Source organism: Dryobates pubescens, chromosome 18 (genome assembly GCF_014839835.1).
Source record: "Dryobates pubescens isolate bDryPub1 chromosome 18, bDryPub1.pri, whole genome shotgun sequence".
Classification (NCBI taxonomy): domain Eukaryota; kingdom Metazoa; phylum Chordata; class Aves; order Piciformes; family Picidae; genus Dryobates; species Dryobates pubescens.
Genome location: NC_071629.1, coordinates 704,933 through 725,020, shown reverse-complemented (window position 1 = coordinate 725,020; position 20,088 = coordinate 704,933). Strand labels below are relative to the sequence as shown.

The window sequence follows — 20,088 nt, the reverse complement described above, 5'->3', positions numbered from 1 at the left end:
AAAGTGCAGAGCTGGTGGGAGATTCATTGACTAAATAAATAAGTTTAGAGTGAAGCCTGCAGAAATACTGTCCTGGATTATCTGAGATTCTGGAAGGGCAGAATTATGCAAAGATTAGGCAAAACAATTTATTCTAGACTTGGAATGAAAAGACTGTGTTTGTCCTCTGGAAGTTTGCAGCTGAAGACTGGGGGTGGCTAAATATCTCTAAGTACCTAAAAGTCATCTCTTTCTACTTCCATCTTTCTTGAGGTTGTCAATAATCTTTGGATGTGAATAAATTGTTATTCAGCAACTAGGCTGAGAAGTACAGAGTTTGCTTTCAGCTGGGAACAAATCTGTGTCTTACTTCAAAGGTATTGGTGACTGACAGTTTTGAGCTCACCTATGAGCTGACATCACCAGGTTTCTAATTCTATGAGATTTCTTACACGTCCTTCTCCAGAAGATGTATTTGATGTTGGCTCACAGCAGAAGGGACATTTTTCCTGCATAGTCTGTCTTTTGCTTCTCGTCTTTTGGTTTTTCCCTGCAGTTGAAGAAAGCAAATGAAATCTCACCTGTCTCACCTGGAAATTAATGACAAGTACCCACATGGAGATTATCTGGCAATATGGTGGCTGGGTGGGCAGCTGAGGGGGTTGCAAATTTACCCTGTCTGCAGGGAACAATCTTTTAGCTTTAGTTCTACATTGAAAGCTTTCAGTGTTCTCCTCCTGTGTTGGAATTTGTGCATTGCTCTTTAGCCAGATAATCCAAATTGCAGCGAAGTGAGTATTACTGTTTGTTTTCCTCCAAAGGTCAACCCAAATCTTGTCATCTTGAAGGAAGGGGCTGCTGTGTTAATGCCCCCATGTAATTTCCACCCACTGTTTGCTGATGTTCACCAGAATCCACCTCAGTATTTTTTCACTAGTTCCTGTGTTAAATACAACCAGGTTTCTTTGTTGTTAACAAATCTTACATAACTTGTCAGGGCAAACTTGGGGGAAAATGAAGTGTTCTTGGTTTCACATCTCTGAGCAAAAGGTATGAAAAGATTTTGGTTCTCAGCAGATGGCTGCTTGCAAGCTTCTTACCTACTTTCTTCTTTGGAAACATAAAAAATATTGAGGGCAATGTGGCAAAGGCTTCAAAGGAAGAGTTTTTGTCAAGCAGCAAAGGGAAAAGCTCGTGCTGGAAACAGATTTTTATATTTATTTATTCCTTATCTGATCTGAGGCTCTTGCCTCAGTGTTTAGAAGACAGTTGTAAGTAAAAGTTGTGCCTGAAACATTAGCTATTGTGTGAAGGACCGCTGCAGCAGCGGTCCCTGCACGGGCAGGGCTTGCGGAGGGGTCGAGTTCTTTGCCGCAGGGAGGGTGCTAATGTCATGTCTCCAGCACTGCAAGAACACAATACTCTGGTCAGTTTGAATAAGTTCCTTTCTTTCTTTTCCTTTTTGCAGCCACTCTTGGTGTTCTACAGGAATCCTCATTAGTTGTTCTGGAGATGGACTTGCTGTCTGGAACCTACCTCTTGGCAGTCTTATTAGCCTGTATTGTATTCCAATCTGGCGCCCAGGAGAAGAACTACACCGTGCGGGAAGAACTGCCTGAAAATGTCCTCATTGGCAATTTGCTCAAGGATCTTAACCTGACGCTGGACCCAGACGTGCCTCTTTCCTCACCACTGCAGTTCAAGCTTGTGTACAAGACTGGGGATGTGCCATTGGTACGGGTGGAGGAGAACACGGGGGAGATATTCACCACTGCCAACCGCATAGACCGGGAGAAGCTGTGTGCCGGCATCTTCACTGAGAATCGCTGCTTCTATGAGGTGGAGGTTGCTGTTTTGCCTGATGAGGTGTTCAGATTGGTCAAGATCAGATTCCTAATAGAGGATATAAATGACAATGCTCCCCTCTTCCCCTCGACAGTTATTAACATCTCTATCCCTGAAAACACAGCGATTAACTCCCGCTATTCCGTGCCGTCCGCCATCGATCCGGACATCGGGGTGAACGGTATCCAGCATTATGAGCTCCTTAAGGTGGGTTTCTTCCATTCTTCTCTGCTGCTGCCTGTGCCACTGTCTTACCAGTGATGTTTCCAGTCCTCATCAGCCCATCAGAACTAGGAAGCTGTGTACCACCAGTGCGGTGCCTGCCTTGGAATGTTGATCTATACCCTGAGTGCATTCCAGTGCATCCACAGTGATATCCTCACTGTGTGGAAAACCGTGTGTGTGTGTCTGGGTATGTCTGTCTGTGCAACAGTGTGATGAAACACAAATGCCTTCATGAAGTCTCCAGCAGCATTCAAAGTGTTTGTGTGCTTGGGCTAGCAGTCTCCTTAGACCGTTAAAGATGTGTTCTTACTGCCACCGACACGACTGCACCGAGTGTGACAATGTTTGGCATTGGGTTTGTGTCCCTCTTGCATGGCTGGTGGGTTTGAGCAGCAGTACAGCAGCTTATGTGACGTGATGCTTATCTGTGTGCTGCTGAGCTGCTCCAGAACAAAAGAGTCCATTTGTTGGAGTAGATTTGCAGCGTCTCAGCAGGAGAAAGTCCAGGATGTGCATGGGTGAAGGAGAGCAGTGCCAATGGCCCTGCAGGAGCTGAAGTTTTCTATTCTTCCTTCTTCTCCTCTGCGTAGCAAAGAGCAGAGCTGTGGTTAGGGAGCAGAATAACCTGATGTGGTGTGTAAGGTGTGTGATGGCTGAGGAAGGGATTACTTCCACTTGAGTTTACTTAGGTAGGCTATGCTGAGGGCAGATGGCTCAACATGTGTGGGGTTGGGTTGCTGTTTTTTTAAACAGCTAACTAGAAGCATCCAGTAGGATGCAGTCTTCTTTGCTTGGCATTTGAAGTGAGAAACCTGGGAATGGATAGCAGCATATTAGATAAATAGCAGTAGCAGCAGAAAATAATAAGAAAGCCAGGAGTGCAGACAAACCGTGACAAAGTAATCCATGGTCTGAACAGAGAAATGTTAGGTAATGTGTCTGAGAGGAACGTGCTGGAAATGTTCTAGGAAAAGGAAAAAACCAGTGGCAAAATCAGGAGTCCCTGGGATTGAGGGAGCAGCAGCTCAGATCACAATAGCAGTCTTGTGTTGAGAGATTATTTTTGGGCTGTGTGTTCAGAATAAAGAATGCAACAGCTCAGCAGAATGATAGCAAATTTGTGGTGCACAAGTGGGAGCTCATCTGAAATAAGCCACAGCTCTGTGCTGAAAGTAGTGTAGGACATAAGGCCTTGTCTGAAGGTGCCGTGTGAGATGAGCTGGTCTGCCAGAGAGCCAGGCTTCACTGGGAGAGCTGCAGATAGCTTCAACAAGATCACACTTTGGTGGTTGAATTAGGGCAGGGGGGAGGGAAACAGAAAAAGAGCACCTGTTCCATAGATAGTGATGTATCTCTGAAAAGCTGCTTCTGGCACAGCAGGCAAAGAGAGGGGGCAAGGATAAACACAGACTGATGTGGACTGAAATGTCTGAGTTCTTGGGCTAGGTGTGCTACAGGTCTGTAAAATCACAGCCCTGTAGACAGATCTCCTGAATGAATTAATAGCATTTTGCTCCTGTTTGCCTGTTGGTCATGTACTTTTTGAGTTGTGAATCCACTGCCTGTAAATAAGCCATCAGTTGCACACAGCCTGTCATGCATCTGTAAAACCAAGAAGCAGTCAGTGACAGCCAGACAGCATTTGGCATAGCAGTGCCCAGGTGTTCCTCCATGGGTACTTTGTGCAGTGTAGTACCAGAAGTAGTCACGTAAGAAGAGGGAGAAAATGTAGTAGAAATGAAGGGTCCTGGTGAGCAGGCAGGGAGTGCAGAGATCCAGAGACCGGGGAGGAATAGGGAAATGAGAGAGGAAGGGGAAAGTGGTTGTGCCTGAGAGCTCTTGCCTGGGTAACAGTGAAGTACTAGCAGGGAGTGACTGGAGCACAAGGATGATGGTGCTGTGCTGGCCTTTTCTCCCCAAATGCTCTTCTCCTGTACTGTTCTGGGGGGATGCTCTGCAGGCACAAATGCCTTACAGCTTCTGCTGGTTGGTGACCTTTTCCTTCTTTTTGTAAGCAGCATAGAGAGAGGTGGGAAAGCTGCAACCCATGAACTATCAATGCCTTCTGCACAGGCTGAGTGTAGCAGGGCTGATAATGACAGCGTTGTGGGGAATTCTGGGAAGCACCAGCTCTGGAAATGATGGGCAGGATGGAATTCTTGGGGGATGGCAGAGGAGTGGGAGATGATAAGATATGCAAGTCACTTTGCAGAAGCACAAAGGCTGATGCTTTAGTATGCGTGCAGCAACAGGGTGAAATGCATTGCTCTAGATTTGAAAGTAACAGCAAACTGACAAGCTGTGCAGTGAAGAGAGAGTTCTGCAGTTATATTTCACTTTTAAAAGTTCAGGTAAGATGTGCTTTTTTGTCTGTGTGAAGCCAGGCCTGTTTGGCAGAAGACACGAGGATGCTTGCCGTGCTTTCTAAACCAGAGTAGGCTCCTAGACGCAGGCTCCGTGGAGTGGCCTGCAGGGTTTAACACAGTGTTTTGCAGGGTTTTAAGGCCTTCTCAGTAGCCCTAGCTCGTTGGGAAGCTAACAGCAGCCTGTTCCAGTATCTCCTCACTTGGTTACACTTAACAGACAGCCCCTCTAAAACCACGGGGAAAGGCTGCCTATCATTGTGGCATTCAGTTTATTTCTGCAGTTAATAACTGATGATGAAGTCTACTAACTATAAGAAAGACTTTCATATTATTTTAATCTCCTTCCTCTTTCACAAAGTCCTGTTAAAACAGAAGAAAAGAAAGCATTGTGAAAAAGGCCTGCTTGTATTTTGGCTTCAGCATCACTTGGAAGTTTTGTAACATGAGCTCTGATTCAGTTAATACAGGAGAGTGCCTTCGCTTGCCACACAAATCAGCCTTCAGGTGATTTTTGCCCACCTACCTTTTCCAAAACGGTCCTCAACAGACAACAACTTCTCTCTATGTAAATGTTCCATGGTACTGCAATAGAAACTTTTCCCAGGTGTCTTTTTTCCAGTTATTTTTTTCTTTTTCATAGAAGAGAGTGTTTCCAGGAAACAGTGATGCAAGGCATCTCGCTGTCGCCCAAAGCAGCTGCTGTGCCCAGCACTGTGAAATACTGAGTTTCTCTGCTGAGGTGCCTGAAGCTGATGATGGGTAGAATGGCATGAAGGGTTCAAATACAAATAGCAAGCAGATTTTACTCTGAATAAGGCTAGGGAGGGGGAACTTAATTAAACATGATTTAGAAAGAAAAGAAAAAGCATTTAGCATGAGAAGCAGCACCAATTCTAGACTGGGCAGAAACGTGGTGTAACAGTGTTAGTAGGAGGTGGTAGAAGGGACAGCTAAGACAAATAGTGAGCTACTTCAGAGGAAGGAATGTCCAGATGGAAACCCCATGATTTTTATCTCAGTTAACTACCTGCAGTGTGACCTGGGAATGATAGAAGAAAAGAGACAGGCATTCAGAGGAGAAGTAGCATGTTAGAACAGCAGGGTGCAGGAGCAAATTTGAGATGGAATTGCTAATAAGCTGTGATTTCTTTTTGGGGACCAACCTACAATACCAGTGCTGTGGTTCAACCCTGGCAGGCAGCTCAGCCTACAGGTCTGTTGTGGTTTAACCCCAGCTAAGCCCCACACAGCCAATCACTCCCTCCCTCAGAGTGGGATGGAGGAGAGAATCAGAAGGGTAAGGTGAGACAGCTCATGGGTGGAGATAAAGGCGGTGTCAGAGGTAAAGCTAAAGCCATGGGCACCAGCAAATCAAGCCAAGGAGTTCATCCCCCACTTCCCACTGGCAGACAGGTGTCCAGCCAGCTCCAGCAAAGTCAGGCTCCATCACATGCAGCGGTGACTTGGGGAGCCAAACACCCTAACTCCATATGTCTGCCCTTGCTCCTCCTCCCAGCTCTGTATGCTGAGCATCATGTCCTGTGGTCTGGAATAGCCCTTTGGTCACCTGGAGTCAGCTGTCTCAGCTGTTTCCCCTCAGTTTGTAGTGTACCACAGCCTGCTTGCTGGTGGGGTGGTGTGAGTAGCAGAAAAGGCCTTGACACAATGGAAGCACTGCTCAGCAGTGACTAAAGCGTCCCTATATTATCAACACTGCTCAGCATAAATCACAAACAGCCTCATACCAGTTAATGTGAAGGAAATTAACTGTACTGCAGGCAAAACCAGCACAAGGTCTTTGTTCAGCTCCTCAGGGCACTCGGATTGCTTACATGCTGACGGCAGTGGACACTGTGTCTGGCAACACCACAACAGTGTTAGAAATCCTCACATGCTGCTGTTGATTGCACTGTTGCAGTGCACTTGTACCTGAGTTCAAGGTGAGCTTGTATTTAGTATTACCTGATGAACAGACTGGGATTTACAGCTGTAAGGGTCCTCTGCCTTGACTAGGAAGATTTGAGTGTGAAGCACTTCATTGTTCTCCTCCTGTTGAAAAGGGAGCTGCTTCACAGCAGGGTTTGAATAGAATTCAAGCTGGGAGCGCTGTAATGGAGAGGGACAAGCATACTTCCAAAGGGATTCCTGAAAGAGCTGGTTGAAAATCAGTGCTTTGGATATGTTGCTTAGCACTTGTTGCCAACTGGTAATACCATACACACTAGACAGGGCAGAGGTGCAGCACTACCCAGCTAGCAGTGGACCACAGTGAAAATATAACTCTGTCCCTGCAAGAGCAAAGCTTTTTATTCTGTGAGCCTGCCCTCAGTGCTGATAGTTTGTTGCTTTAATCTGCTGTAGTTTAGGCGGGGGGGGGGGAGTTTGATCAGTATTGCTGTTGTGGTTCCATTATTCTTACCTATTACTGTAATTTTCCTTTATTTACTCATCATCAGAAGCAGTTGGTGCATTCCTTCTAGAACTCTTTTCTAGCTGCCGGTTTGTACCTCTGTAATCTGACAAAACAGATTCTTACTCAGTCTCAACACACCAGTCTTGCCTCTGAGGAGGAGAGTTACCTCTTGCCATTGTGCATCATCTCATGTGATGCCTTTCAATAGAAGCTTTCCCCTTCTTTCTGATACAGTTTATCAATTCCATGACCCATGGAAGATGGAGCTCACAAATCTTCATCATATTTCAAGCCTGCTCTTTGCAGCTAGGTTATTTCTGAGCCTCACAGTGGTTCCAGATCAAGTGACTGTGAAAATTAAGAATAGAAGGAGATGTTTCTTATCTGAAATGAAAGCTAGAAGGTAGATAAATCAACATTATAGAGTGAGACTAGATTTGTGGTTAAACCAAACTGAGAAAGATGAATTAAATAACTTTGGATAATGATGTTGTTATCAGTCATACACATCTGCTAGTGCAGGAGGGCAAACACAACTCTGTGGCCTGATTGTGTTTTAATTTTGCACTAATACCATCTGAGCAGTTCAGTGCATAGAGAGAAGGGAAGAAAGCATGGCTAATGTCCCTGCAAACCTGGTGCAGAGACACAGACCTGTATTTTCTTAACACAGGTGCTAACCAGATCATCTTCACTATCCCAAGCATCACCTCTCATTTTGCTCTTTTTTTATCCCCTCATTCCCTTAAGTGGAAGCTGAAGCAGTACCCCTTGCTTTTACTCTCAACTGTGTCTGAATGGGGGAGCATCCAACTGCTAATCGCACTGAAATACATGTAGGTGATTCTTCTGTGTAGGTTTCAGCAGCTAGAGAGGACAATGAAGTGGTGTACTGGCCCTTTATATAGGTCACTGACAGCCTGGGGTGGTTCTTACCAACATCTGCCTTCTGTGAAAAAAATGCCAAGAGAAAGGTTTTTCTGAATGGAAACAGATATTGCTAATATTGTCAGGTCTGCTAACTGGGTGGGGGAAATCCCAGTGCCTTGCTCTTCTCCTAGCAAAACCCTGTGTTAAATTTAGGGTACCCACTAGCAGCTCAGTGGTTTCACAGTTTGTAACCTCTTTTTTCACTAGTATCCTTTTTCAGTAGTTGTGTAAGGGTCACGTGGCTGAACTGTAAGAGGAGGCTCTTCAGAATCCCAGGAGTTTTCATTTTGCACACATTTTACACATGCTCAGGAAAAGAGAGGATTTGGGTCGGAACGTTCTTGACTTTTCAGTGTTTCTTGCCCCTGGAGACGGGCTTGCTGGGCAGTGATACTTCACTGACACTAAACCAAAATGAGCTGGAGATGCACGGATATCCCAGGTAACTGCAGCAGTGAGGAGCTGGAACCTAAACCTGGGCAGTGATGGGTTGGTAAAAGGAAGCCTGCAGTTGGAAGTGTTGTTATACAAGGTGAAAAGAAGACACCTGCTAAAACCCCAACATTTCTGTCTTGGTTTGTTTGCTTGTGGGGTGTTATTTGTTTCCCACCTGCTGGTCTGGTATGTAGCTTAGACTTATGTTTAGAGTTTCTGTTTGGATGGGGGCTGGCTTGTCTTTGTTACTTCACAGTCCCCTACTGGAATGAACGTAAGGATTTCATACAGTGTAACTTTGCAGGGTGACTTCACTTCCACCCTCGTTGCAACGGCTGCCGTGGATTATCCTGCATGTATGTGCTGGAAAGGACTCCATTTCATGTGCCACTGTAGATAGGGAAGGTAATAGATTTAGGGAGCTCCAAAGTAGATTTGGGGAATTTTTTTTGTCCTGGAGTTGCACTTGTCAAGCTCTGAGGTCACCCTCTAGAGCCTGCGATTTAATAAATATGGAGAGCTGGACAAGTTATGTTTCTAAGGTAACTTTCAGCTGCCCTTTAGTAGAGAGAGGTTTTCTAGGACGGACAGGCTGTCTTCTGAAGGATGCTGAGTGCTTTTGTTCCTAAGTCCACAGTGGCATTGGAATAGGTCAGACCTGAAGCAGCTTTCCCTGTCTCTGTTGCTGCTAGAAGATCAGTGTCTTTGATGTAATACAGTAGCTTTGTGTTTTTCATGGGGGGGTTGCCTGTCCTTGTCCCTTCCCCTTTGATGTGGATAATTACTATCTGAAGTGACAGGAGTTTCCTCAGTCCCTTGATGATGTGCTGAGATGGCCAACTTCACAAATAATGTTTGTAAAACTTGCTTCCTTCAGTACCCTTCTGTAGAGGTTGAAGTGCCAGGGCAGATTTCTGTGAAGCCTTGCTGTGCCATCCGAGGAGCTGAGGAGTTTCTGCTCCTTGTTTAATTTAAAACCCCCTCTCCCCTGTATCTCAAAATCCATCAGGTCATCTCTGCTTCATCAGACTGTCTTCATTCTTTCAACTACCCATTGTTCTTACTAGCTGAAATAGCAGAGTCTGTAATCTGCATGAGAAGGTTTTGTAGTAGAATAAAAATACTGTTCAGTAGTAATTTGTCCAGAGGGATCTGGGCAGAGAAATGGTCACCCATGGACATGGTTTGGACAAAAGCACTGGGGCTGATTTTTATTTATTTACTTTTAAAGGGGAAAATACCTGATTTGCATTCTGACAGCTGGGAGATAATGCCTCTAAGTAGAGAAAATTCTACTCCTGGCTGGTGGTAGCGAGTCAAGAGTCAAGGTAATTGCTTCTTGTTGGTTGATCCAAGGCTCCTTTAGGGTGGTTTATGGCATTATTACTGTAAAACTGTCAAGTTCCATTATCCTGACATCACTTTGGGGGACTGACTGAAGACTGGAGGAGAAAGTCTTGCTTGCAGGCACAGCAAGTTCAGTGAGTTAGGGTGAGGGACAAGTTGGTGTATCTTTCTGCGTTGAAGGCTCTGATTTTCACACTAGCTGTCATGGAACAATAATATATAACTTAGCATGACTCTGTGTGGGAAGGATGATAGACTCAAGCTGCAAGGCACGAATCTGTCAAGTGGAGATCCTCACTTCGTCTCTCTTACATGAATATTATCTTTTGCTGATGTCCGGACGGATCAGTACTGCCGCTCAGCACGGATGTGGTGATGCTTTCTGAGCGCAGCGGACCGAGGGTTTGTTGACACACTCCTCCTGGAACAAAGTCTGTTGACAACACTTAGAAATTAATATTTTCACAAAATGCATTGAGTAAAAACTTCCTGTTTCATTTATGTGGAAAGAACTCTCCAGCTGACTGCAGGTGTTAAATGTGTGACCCAAAGAGTGTTTCCCATGTCAGTTGTGTGTTCTGGAAGGGCTTGGAAGGTTTCACAGAAACAACACTACATGGAAAGCTTCTTTATACCCTTTTCTGTAGATTACCTAGAGGGAGGGATCCTTCAGGAAGGCTGCAGAGGGACTTCCATGAGGGTGTCTAGAGACAGGCCAAGGGGGAATGGTTTGAAGCTGAGGGAGAGCAGGGTTAGACTGGAGCTGAGGAAGAAGTTCATCAGTACCAGGGTGGTGAAACTCTGGAAGAGGCTGCCCAGGGAGACTGTGCCTGCCTCCTCCCTGAGGGTGTTGAAAGCCAAGTTGGATGAGGCCTTGAGCGGCTGAGTCTAGTTGAGAGGTGTCTGTGCCCATGGAGGGGAGGTTGGAGTAGATGATCTATGAGGTCCCTTCCAACTGGAGCCATTCAATGATGCAGCACATGCTGGTGATGGTTACCTGGAGGATGGTTTGTTTAAAATGTGCTCACTTGGGTTTGGATAGCTGTGTCTTATCAGCTCCTTCTAGAAAAGAATGAAGAACAACTCACTGTTGCTAGCTCAAAATAAGTCTAGCTTAAGAGAATTGGAGATGTATGAGGATCTATGAACCATGAATGCTTAAGAATCATTGAAGATGAGGGAGGTTTGGTGTTTGTTGTTGTTTTGCTTTTTCACCAGTTAATTGCAACAATTGGCTGAACAAACAGTTCAGACAAATGATAAAATTACCAAGGAAGATCTCTGTGAAAGTTAAAACTGAATCCATGGTTGATTTTTCCTGGCCATTTGATCTCAGTAGAAGCTGCCTGGAGTCTGGAGTGTCCCATTTGGCTGTGCTTGCCATAAAATCCTCAGTTTCAGAAGGTAATAAACTGCTATTTTGATTTGATCTGACTTTCTCTATTTCCTCCTTTCTGCAGGGTGTATGCAGGAAAGACAACAATTTCAAAGGGGTATTGCTGCAGTGTGTGCTGAGTAGGGCTGCACATAGATTTCTGGTGTTTGAGTATGTTGCTGCTTGGAAAATGAGCTGCAGTTGGGACAGCAGGGATGTGCACTGTTTCTCAGCATCTTTCACACCATTTCTGGGAGCTCTATTGAAAAATATATCGAAGTAAAAAATTCTAAATTGCAGTTTTACCTTTTATAGCTATCTTTAGCTTTCCTCATGGCAATCTAGTAGGAGCTGTCCCTGCTCACTGCAGAGGGGTTGGACAACTTGACCTGTTCAGCCTTTGCAAAGTCATTACCTTCGCAGTTTGAAGTGAAATAAATTTATCAGTGCTTTTGAGGGGTAAATGCTTTTCTCCATTATAAAAGGAGCTCCTGGTCACTGCTTAACCCTTGCATAAGATGAGAACAAATGTGAACTCTGGATGTAGAAATGAAGCACAAATTTCATTACCACCAGAGTACCTGGGTGAAGAGGATGATCTCTCCTGATGTATGACGATGCTCTTGATGCTTTACAGTGTAATGAAAAGTGCAAAGGTGGGGAAGAGTGAGGAGTGCAGCAGGTCTCTAATAAGTCTTCCTGACTTCATGATGATGTTCAGAAAACTTGCAAGAATTTCAGGCCCTCGGTTTTCATCCTGTGTTCCCATTTGCCATTGTCCTTTTGCCTCCCTCTCCTGCATGCTGTTCCAAAAAGGCAGCAGTTGTTTGCTACCAAATATAGGTAGTAGGACACAGAGAGATCTTGCAGCTGAGTGGCCTATAAGCCTGTTCTTGACTCTGATTTCTTCTTGTCTCTCTTCCCTGCTTTTGAAAATTCATCTGTCTGACCTGCTTTGCTTTGATCAGGGCCCCCCAGAATGTTTAGGGATCAAACCTTGAGGCTTCTGGTCATTATCTTTCTGAGAGCAGTGCTAACAAATTGCCTCTTCTGGAGTGGGAGAAGCGGTGGCTTAGACTCTGTGTGTCTGTAGCAGTTCTGTATAGGGGACATCTTTTATTCTGGCAGGTCGCTAGCACTGCACTGGAGACAAGTTGCACTGCATTCCTAATCTGCACTGCTCACTCAGAGCTGACGGTGTTTTAGAGAGTTGGCACGTTATGTGGTGTAAAGGAAAGAAGCAGGGAGCCTCTTCAGAATGCTCCAAGACTAGCACCATTGTGCTGGGGCTTTATCTTTGTACGTTCCATGTCAGAATAAAGGTGTTTCTCTTTGGCCTCTGCTGTATCTTTAAAGAATGAGCTGGCATAGGATTCTGAATTTCATAGAATCATCATAGAATGCAGATCTCAGAGCTCATCTCCTCCAACCTCCCCACCATGGGCAGGGACACCTCTCAATTAGACTCAGCTGCTCAAGGGATCATCCAGCCTGGCTTTGAACACCCCCAGGGTGGAGGCATCCACAGCCTCCCTGGGCAGCCTATTCTGGAGTCTCACCACCCTGGTACTGAAGAGCTTCTTCCTTGGATCCAGTCTGACCCTGCTCTCCCTTGCCTTCAAACCTCGTCCTGTCTCTAGAGATACTCATGAAAAGTCCCTCTCTAGTCTTCCTGCAGGATCCCTTCAGGTATTGGAAGGCAGCTTTAATGTCTCCCCAGAGCTGAACATCCCCAGCTCCCTCAGTCTGTCCTCATAGCAGAGCTGCTCCAGCCCTTGGATCATATTTGTGGCCTTCTTTGGACTTGCTTCAACAGCTCAGTGTCCTTCTTATCATGGGGACACCAGAACTGGACACAATATCAAAGAATTAAATATATTTTAAAAGTATATTAATTATATTAAAGCATATATATATATACACTTAAAGTATATAAATATATAATGGATGTTATTATATCTAAGTTTAAGTATATATCTCATCTATTAAGTATATTAAAGAGGGGCTTACAATAATAATGCCTCCTTGATTTTAATGTTGCATTTAGGTTATTAGTATTGCATCTTAGTAATAGAGATTTAAAAACTTCGAGATGTTCCCCCCCTGCCAAGTACACTCTGTGTAATGCTTTTCTTTCTTGCAAGAGGAGGTACAGGGATGAGAAAGAGGCAACTTGAAAATTATATTCTTTTAGCTATTAAAGACTGCATTAAAAGCAAGTGTCAACCATGGATCGTGGCACTTGACTGCATTACCGTGGGTTTTTTATTCCTGAAAGGTTTATTCCTAAGTAATTTATATTCTCTAGCCCAGAACATAATTGGTCTGAACACTGAAGTCCCGTGGAGCTTTTGAAGCTGGGACACGTAGCAAAGAGCACTTCAGACAATTTTAAAGAAACAAAAAGGAGCACTGGTGAAAGGAATGAATTCTGAGTCATCAGCTGTCAGTGTTGAAATACATTTTTATCATATTGTGCTCTAATTGCTGACTCTGTTAATGTGATGTGTATGATTGCCTTGGCTATTGCTGATGTTCCACCATCAAATAATTGCAGTTTTTTCTCTTTGCTTTTTCAAGCAAATGGACATTTTCAGTGGGTTTTGTGTTACTTTTCCCTCACCCCTTTCAAGTGAGGATGCTCTCTGTGCTTTTCAGAGTGAGATATTATATGTTTTTTTCACTTGGACATCACTTTTTTCTCTTCCTTTTCACTCCAGCCATCTAATAATCATTCCAGTTTCTTTTAGGGACTCCTCTTCTAGCCATGTAAAGGTATACACAGAACAGCAGCTTCCATTCTTCATTGTCTTTTCCATGTGAGTTCAAAGCTGTGATTCTGGCAGTTGCACCTCAGCATTTTCCATTGGTAGGCTGGCCTTTGTATGAAAAGCCAGCTCCAAGTGTGAATGCCGTCATTTGAAAGCCAGTCTTACAAATAGGCAGTAAAAGAGTGATTGAACCTTCCTGCTTCCCATCAGTGTTGCACACCTTTTATTGTTTCACATAAATGAAGTACTCATCCAAGATGAATATCCAAGATACTTGCTGTGCTTGTAAAAGAGCAGAACATGAATCAGTTCCTTGAAGTTTACAGATTTTGTAGGTTCTCTATAAGATTTTACATGTGGTTTATGGCTTTTTTAAACTTCTTCAGTAGTCCAGTAGTTGTCTGTGACTCATAAAAAATTGTCATTTGTATAATTTAAACCTTCAACTGCCAGCATCATCCAGAGTTCTTGGCAATTAAGTTGAGTGCCCAACTGGACCTTTGACAAAACTAAAGAACAAAACCACATTACTGCGTGTTTTGATGGCTGCTTCTGAGTGTTTGGTTTTGATACGCAGATTTTGAAGTGCACTGTGTCAGGACTTTATGACCTTTGCTGTACACCTTCACTTTGCACCGTAGCTGGACTCAGAATTCCCTTCTTCCCGCTCTCAGTCTCAAACAGTGATCTCTGCCAGCCCAAACGTTTCTGCTAGGTGCTGAGCAATGACAGCACCGGTCAGCATGGACAGCAACAAGATCTGTTTTGTTTCTGGCCCGGCTTTTGCTTTCAAGGTAGCTTGTGATGATGGGGCCCTGAAAGACAAGTGTGTGCACTGCTGTCATATGGAAGGCAAAACTGAACATACATTGTTCCAAGAATCTGAATTTAAAGGACACAAACAATTCCCATGGTCTTTCTTCCGGCACTGCGATGTATGGGTGGCAGGATGATTATTTACAGTGTTTATGATTTCTTTACAAGAGCAGTTTCATCATCTATCTGCTAACTTCGGGAGGCAGTAAATGAGCCATCTGAAACCAAGGTTTGTGTTCTGCAGAGCAGTGCTGTGTGAGAAGCAGCAATGTCTTCTTCGGGAGGCCTAGGCTTTGTGAGTGGCTTGAAGTCCCATCCTCATTTTGTGAGGCGGTCTCACCGGCAGTGCTTCTGCTTTTGTGCACCTTCCTGTAACAGAGGTGTTCTGTGCTCAGGTAATGTGATTCTTGAGGGTCACTGAACTGCCACATTTGGGTCACTGTGGTTTTGTTGCTGGCCTGCGGTGCAGTTGTGAATGGCTCACTGCTGCTTTCTGTGCCTCAGTTTCTTTGTGGCTAATTGAAGTGAAGGGTGCTGACTTGACCTGAGGATGGCCTTGCTGGATGAAAATGGGTTTTGTCTGATCTTGTATCCCGTCTCTAGCACTTGCTATCAGATATTTAGGAGAGGCTGTAAGAACAGCACAAGCATGTTCAGGCTGCAGAGGAGCTGCTCCCAAAGGCCCCACTTTAAGAACTGAATGTCCCTTTGTAGAATTAAAACCGGGAGGGGAGTGTGTTAGATGCGTCCATATTAGTGACTAATGTCAATAATAGCTTTAAAATTACTTGATGCATGGGTATATGATTCAGTGTTCCATTTGATTGGAAATCTCACTCCCAGACTTGTAACCATGTATGAGTGTAATGTTCAGATAATATAAGAGCTGCTCTTACAAATAGCAGTGAAGTCTTTCAGAAATTGTTTTGAATATTGGTTTGAAATTCAGCTACACATTTATCACAGCACTGCATATGCTACAGGCTACTGAGTTTCCTGAGCTAGGTAAGAAAGAAAACTGGGTTTTGTTACTCATTTGTGTAGCAAAGACCTGAGTAATTTCACAGTTCTGCACAGTGGATTCTGCACACCACCACCATAATTGTTTGTTGTGTTTTTCTCTCTATATAAGTGGGCAGAACAAGTTTATCCACCACGCAAGGTTTTAAAGTAGTTAACTTCCATTGTGATGATCAGTAATTTCTGCATGATTTCCATCTGCAATGTTCAGTTGTCACTGCTCCTGTGACTTCTGTATGTATACAAACTCCAGCAATTCTTTAGTTGAACAAGTTGAGGGCAGATTTAGACTGGACATTAGGAAAAAATTTCTTACAGTGAGGGTAGTGAGACTCTGGAAGAGGTTGCCCGGGGAAGTTGTGCATGCTCCTTCCCTGGAGGTGTTCAAGGCCAGGTTGGGTAGGGGCCTGGAACAACCTGATCTAGTGTGAGGTGTCCCTGCCCCATGGCAGGAGGGTTGTAACTGGATGATCTTTAAGGTCCCTTCCAACCCAAAGTATTCTATGAATTCATCCTGTGAATTCTGTAGATCAGAATTCTATCAATCAGAAGATGTAAGCTCATGCCATAGTGCTGTGTGCTACCTGGCTTTGAAATCACTGAAGACTAAAGAGGTGGTTAATACGTGTATAGCTGTGGAATGATTGGTTGGGTTTCCCTGCTGGGCAGCTGCTGGAACTAATCAGATTGTGCCTAAGAGCATGATGAGGAAAAACTTTCACAGTGCTTAGCCCTCTTGGAATCTCTGCTGTTTCGGCTGCCTTGCTCACTTCCACTAATTCAATCTTAGTTTGCTGTTTTGTTAAAAGCCATCCTGCTGAATCTCAAACCAGATTTCATTTAATCTCAGGTTTTACAATGGGTTCTTCCACAGCTGCCACAGAAGGTGGCCTCTTGTGGTAGCAGTAGTGTTAATTGAGGGTGGAGGTAGAGTTTTGACTCTGTAGGTGGAATGCATAACACATTTATCAACTAGTTTAGGTAGTGCTCTAAACTGTGAATCCATGGAGCAGCTACAAACCCATTGCAGTGAGAATTCCTGCAGATTTCCATGAACACAGTGACTCAGTCCTTTCTTGGGCAGTACTTGTTTTGTCTTATTTCAGAATCTGTGATTGTGATGTCTGACAGATGTGGTGATGGCCTAGGCATGTTTTAGAAATAGTCATGTGCCTGACAAGAAGTTTGACTCGAAATGAACTGTTCATTTAACTCACCGCTTCATGAACAAGAGAAACTGAATTCCTGTTTGTGTCTTAGTACCCTAATATTCAAGAATCCTGAAAATACCTTGCACCCTTCAAAAGAAATCAATAGAAAATAAGTAAGGATAAAAGGCAAGGGATAGGCTAAGGCCCTGCGTTCAAGCGAAGCTGAGGCGTGTTTTGTTTTCCATGATCAGTTTCCCAACTGGCAGACATAAGTTTGCATGGTTTTGCTGGATGTTTGCATGGTTTTGCTGGATGTTTACATGTTTTTGCTGCATGCTAGTTGATTTAATAGTTTCTATCTGGTACATTCAGTTGTTTACATCAGGTTTTAGAATACAAAGGCTAAACTTCGCATTGAATTATTCAGAGCAAGTCATAAACCCCAGAGGGTGCTTTCTTGCAGCCATCTCCCTAATTCTAACCTGTGTGTAGCTGAGAGGTGCTGTCTGTGTTAGCAAGTGTCTCAAAGCAAGGTTAATTCTGTGGGCATTGTGCTGGTTCTTTAACCTGAGGTTATTATCACAGCACAGTAGTTGTGAAGAATCCAGGAAGAGTTTTCAGTTCTTGTTTGCCACACACCTTGGTGGTTGCAATCGTGTTGCTTGCCCATTTTCTCTTGGTATTTTCATCGAAGGAAGGGGCTGCTGGTCCAGTTTGCTGTGTGCAGTTAAGAAGTTTTCTTCATACCAGCAATAGGCATGCTGGTATTTAGAAAGAGCTTTTTAAGGACACTAGTTGAGTTAATCTCAGGAAAGAATTTTGAGTGGATCCAGACCAGGGCTTGCTTTTTCTTAGACTTGGATTACACCTGTTGTTACTGCGCAGAAATGGCTTCAACCATCTCTGCTTAACCTCTTTTTCTGCAGCAGTACAGTTTGTGTGAGGTCAGTCACATTGCTAATAGCATTTCAGCTATTGTGTTTATTTTGCTGTTGGCTTTCCTGTGGAGATACATCCCAGCAGTCACTCCACAACATCAAACCACTCTATGCAGTTTTTCCCATGAATTAAGGGAGAGCTCGTCTCAGTCTCCGAGAACATACAGTTCACAACTTATTGGAGGATAAATGTTACCCGGTAGGACTAATCTAGGTCTTTGCAACAGGAGCTGCATATTATGTTTACCTAGCGGACCTGTGTTCTTCCAGCTTAAATGTTGGTTATATTCCATGGTTCTATGGTTTTATTCCTATCCTTTCCCGTTGGAGGAAAACCACTGCCCATTAGCTACAATGTGTGCTATATATTCAAAACTAAACTGCTGCTGTAAACCGTGAGCAGTGAGCAAAACCTGAGCAGCAAAGCTGGAGTGGAATGATGAGTGCTTGGTGTCTGCCCTGCCAATGTGCCATTCTAATAGTCTCATTTTCTTTCTTGCAAATCAGTTGTATCAGTTGCATTACTGATTGTGAGCCGAAGACATTAGCACAAGTATATTCAGAATGTCATTGGAATTTTATTGTTGTTTATAGAAAGGAAGATGTTGCTTGTATTGAGGAAGATATTGCTTGTAAAAGTGGGTAGCAAATAGATTTTTGATTCCAGTCAACTCACAGGGAGGCTCTTTTTAGGAACTGAGGTTGCTAACTAGTCCTGGCAGTTTATGTTCACAGGCATCATGAGATTTCTTTTCAAAATCAGCTTTCAGAAACAAGTCTCTGGCTTGCAGTGAGGAAAGGCTTCTTCCTTTATCTCGCCTTTGTTCTACCAATACAGGTGAGTAGGAGTCTGTAACACTGGGGGAGGAAGAGACAAGCTGTCTTCCTGGTAAATCCAGCATCAGAAAATACATCCTTGTTTTATCCCCTGTATTCCCTGATCAGCGTGGTGAAAAGACTTTTATTTAATGAGTTCTAGAATTCAGTCTCTCTGGAACTATTTTTAGTACTTACTGTCACTCTCTACATCTTCATAGCAATTCTCTCTGATTTATTACTGCAAAATTGCAGTGTTATTTATTATCTTCCAATGTGTAGTGAAGAGGCATCATATGGTAGTTCTGCTGCTCTTTTCTCAGAATAATACAGAAAGGATAAGTTTTTATTATTTGGAAAGGGAAAGGTAGAACTTCATTTCTTTCAAAAGCAAAAATGATCCTGAGGTTGTTAAATGTCCCACAAACTTTCTGATGAGTTTTACAGGGAGTTTACTGCAGAGAGTTACTACTGCAGTCACAGAGTCATGGAACTGTAGGGGCTGGAATGGACCTCTGGAGATGATCCAGTCCAAGCACTCTGTAAGAGCAGGATCACTCAGGGCAGGGCACACAGGAATGCATCCAGGTGGGTTTTGAACGTCTCCAGAGCAGGAGACTCCACAACCGATCTGGGCAGCCTGCTCCAGGGCTCTGGCTCTGGCTGTGAAAAAGTTTTTCCTTATGTTTACATGGAAAAATTCTTCTCAGGAGTACCTGTGACAGGCCTACAGTTCCTAAAGCCTGTTTGGGAAAGCTGGGGCAAGTCTGCTCCAAGTGAAATAAGTGAAGCCTCCTCTGTTAGGCTTTTTCTCATTCTGTTGTTACATTTTTGCCTGTGTATTTTTGAATGTCAGAACTCATAAAGCAGTTCTAGATACATTAGAGTATGGTCTCTGAAAGGACGTCCTTCTGACAAGGTGTTCTCTAACCTTTCTTTGGGTATGTTCCTGGATGTTGTGATCTCTGCAGAGAAAGGAGAGGTGTGAGAAGCTGATGCCATTCAGGTGGAGGTTTTGCCAACATGTTTTCCTGAAAGTGTAAACAGGGAAGACAGAAAGGTTTTGCTCACGGCTCAACTTCATTTTAAAAGGACCTTAGATCAACTGAGATATTGATAAGTGAGTTACTGGAGAAGCTACAGCATCGGAGGGCAGGATAGGGGTTTGGATAGAGGATGCCAGGTACTTAGAGTAACTGCTCATGGCTGAAGTGTGTTTTCTGTGTGTAAGAGGGAAGAAGAGAAGACATTAATGAATGTTAGTTTGCAACTGTGCGTACTCCTCTTTAACAAAGGACAAAGGTTTCTGGTTTTCCGCTTCACATGAGCCAAGCTCCTCTGTGTCCCTCACCCCCTGTTCCCACTGGAAGCTGAGGGTACTGGACAGTCCCTGCTCTTTCTGATGTAAAGGCATTTTCAGAAACATCTCAGTTGTTTCTCTTGTCCTGTGTACCAGTGGCTGTCAGTTTTAATCTCCTTCTGCCTGAAAGTACTGATCTGGTTATAGAGCAGGTAGTGAAGAGGAGGGCATTGCTGTTCACGCTGCTGCAACACCCAGTCAGCATTCATCTGAGGGCTCTAAAACCTGCGGCTTGGAGCCTCAGATACTCTGTCTGGCTGCTCTGACAAAATGAGGTTGCGATTTAGGAGCTGTTCTGAGC

General features: G+C 44.0%; 1 protein-coding gene across 3 annotated transcripts in view; it reads left to right on the top strand.

Annotated features, from left to right (window-relative positions):
- Positions 1-20,088, top strand: part of PCDH11X (protocadherin 11 X-linked) — a 419,667-nt gene that overhangs the window by 42,408 nt on the left and 357,171 nt on the right. For all 3 annotated transcript variants that reach the window (XM_054169524.1, XM_054169525.1, XM_054169526.1), the window contains exon 2: positions 1,448-2,031. In XM_054169524.1, the coding sequence (XP_054025499.1) occupies positions 1,492-2,031 (540 nt within the window). In that variant the 5' untranslated portion in view covers positions 1,448-1,491. The remainder of the gene's footprint in view (positions 1-1,447; positions 2,032-20,088) is intronic.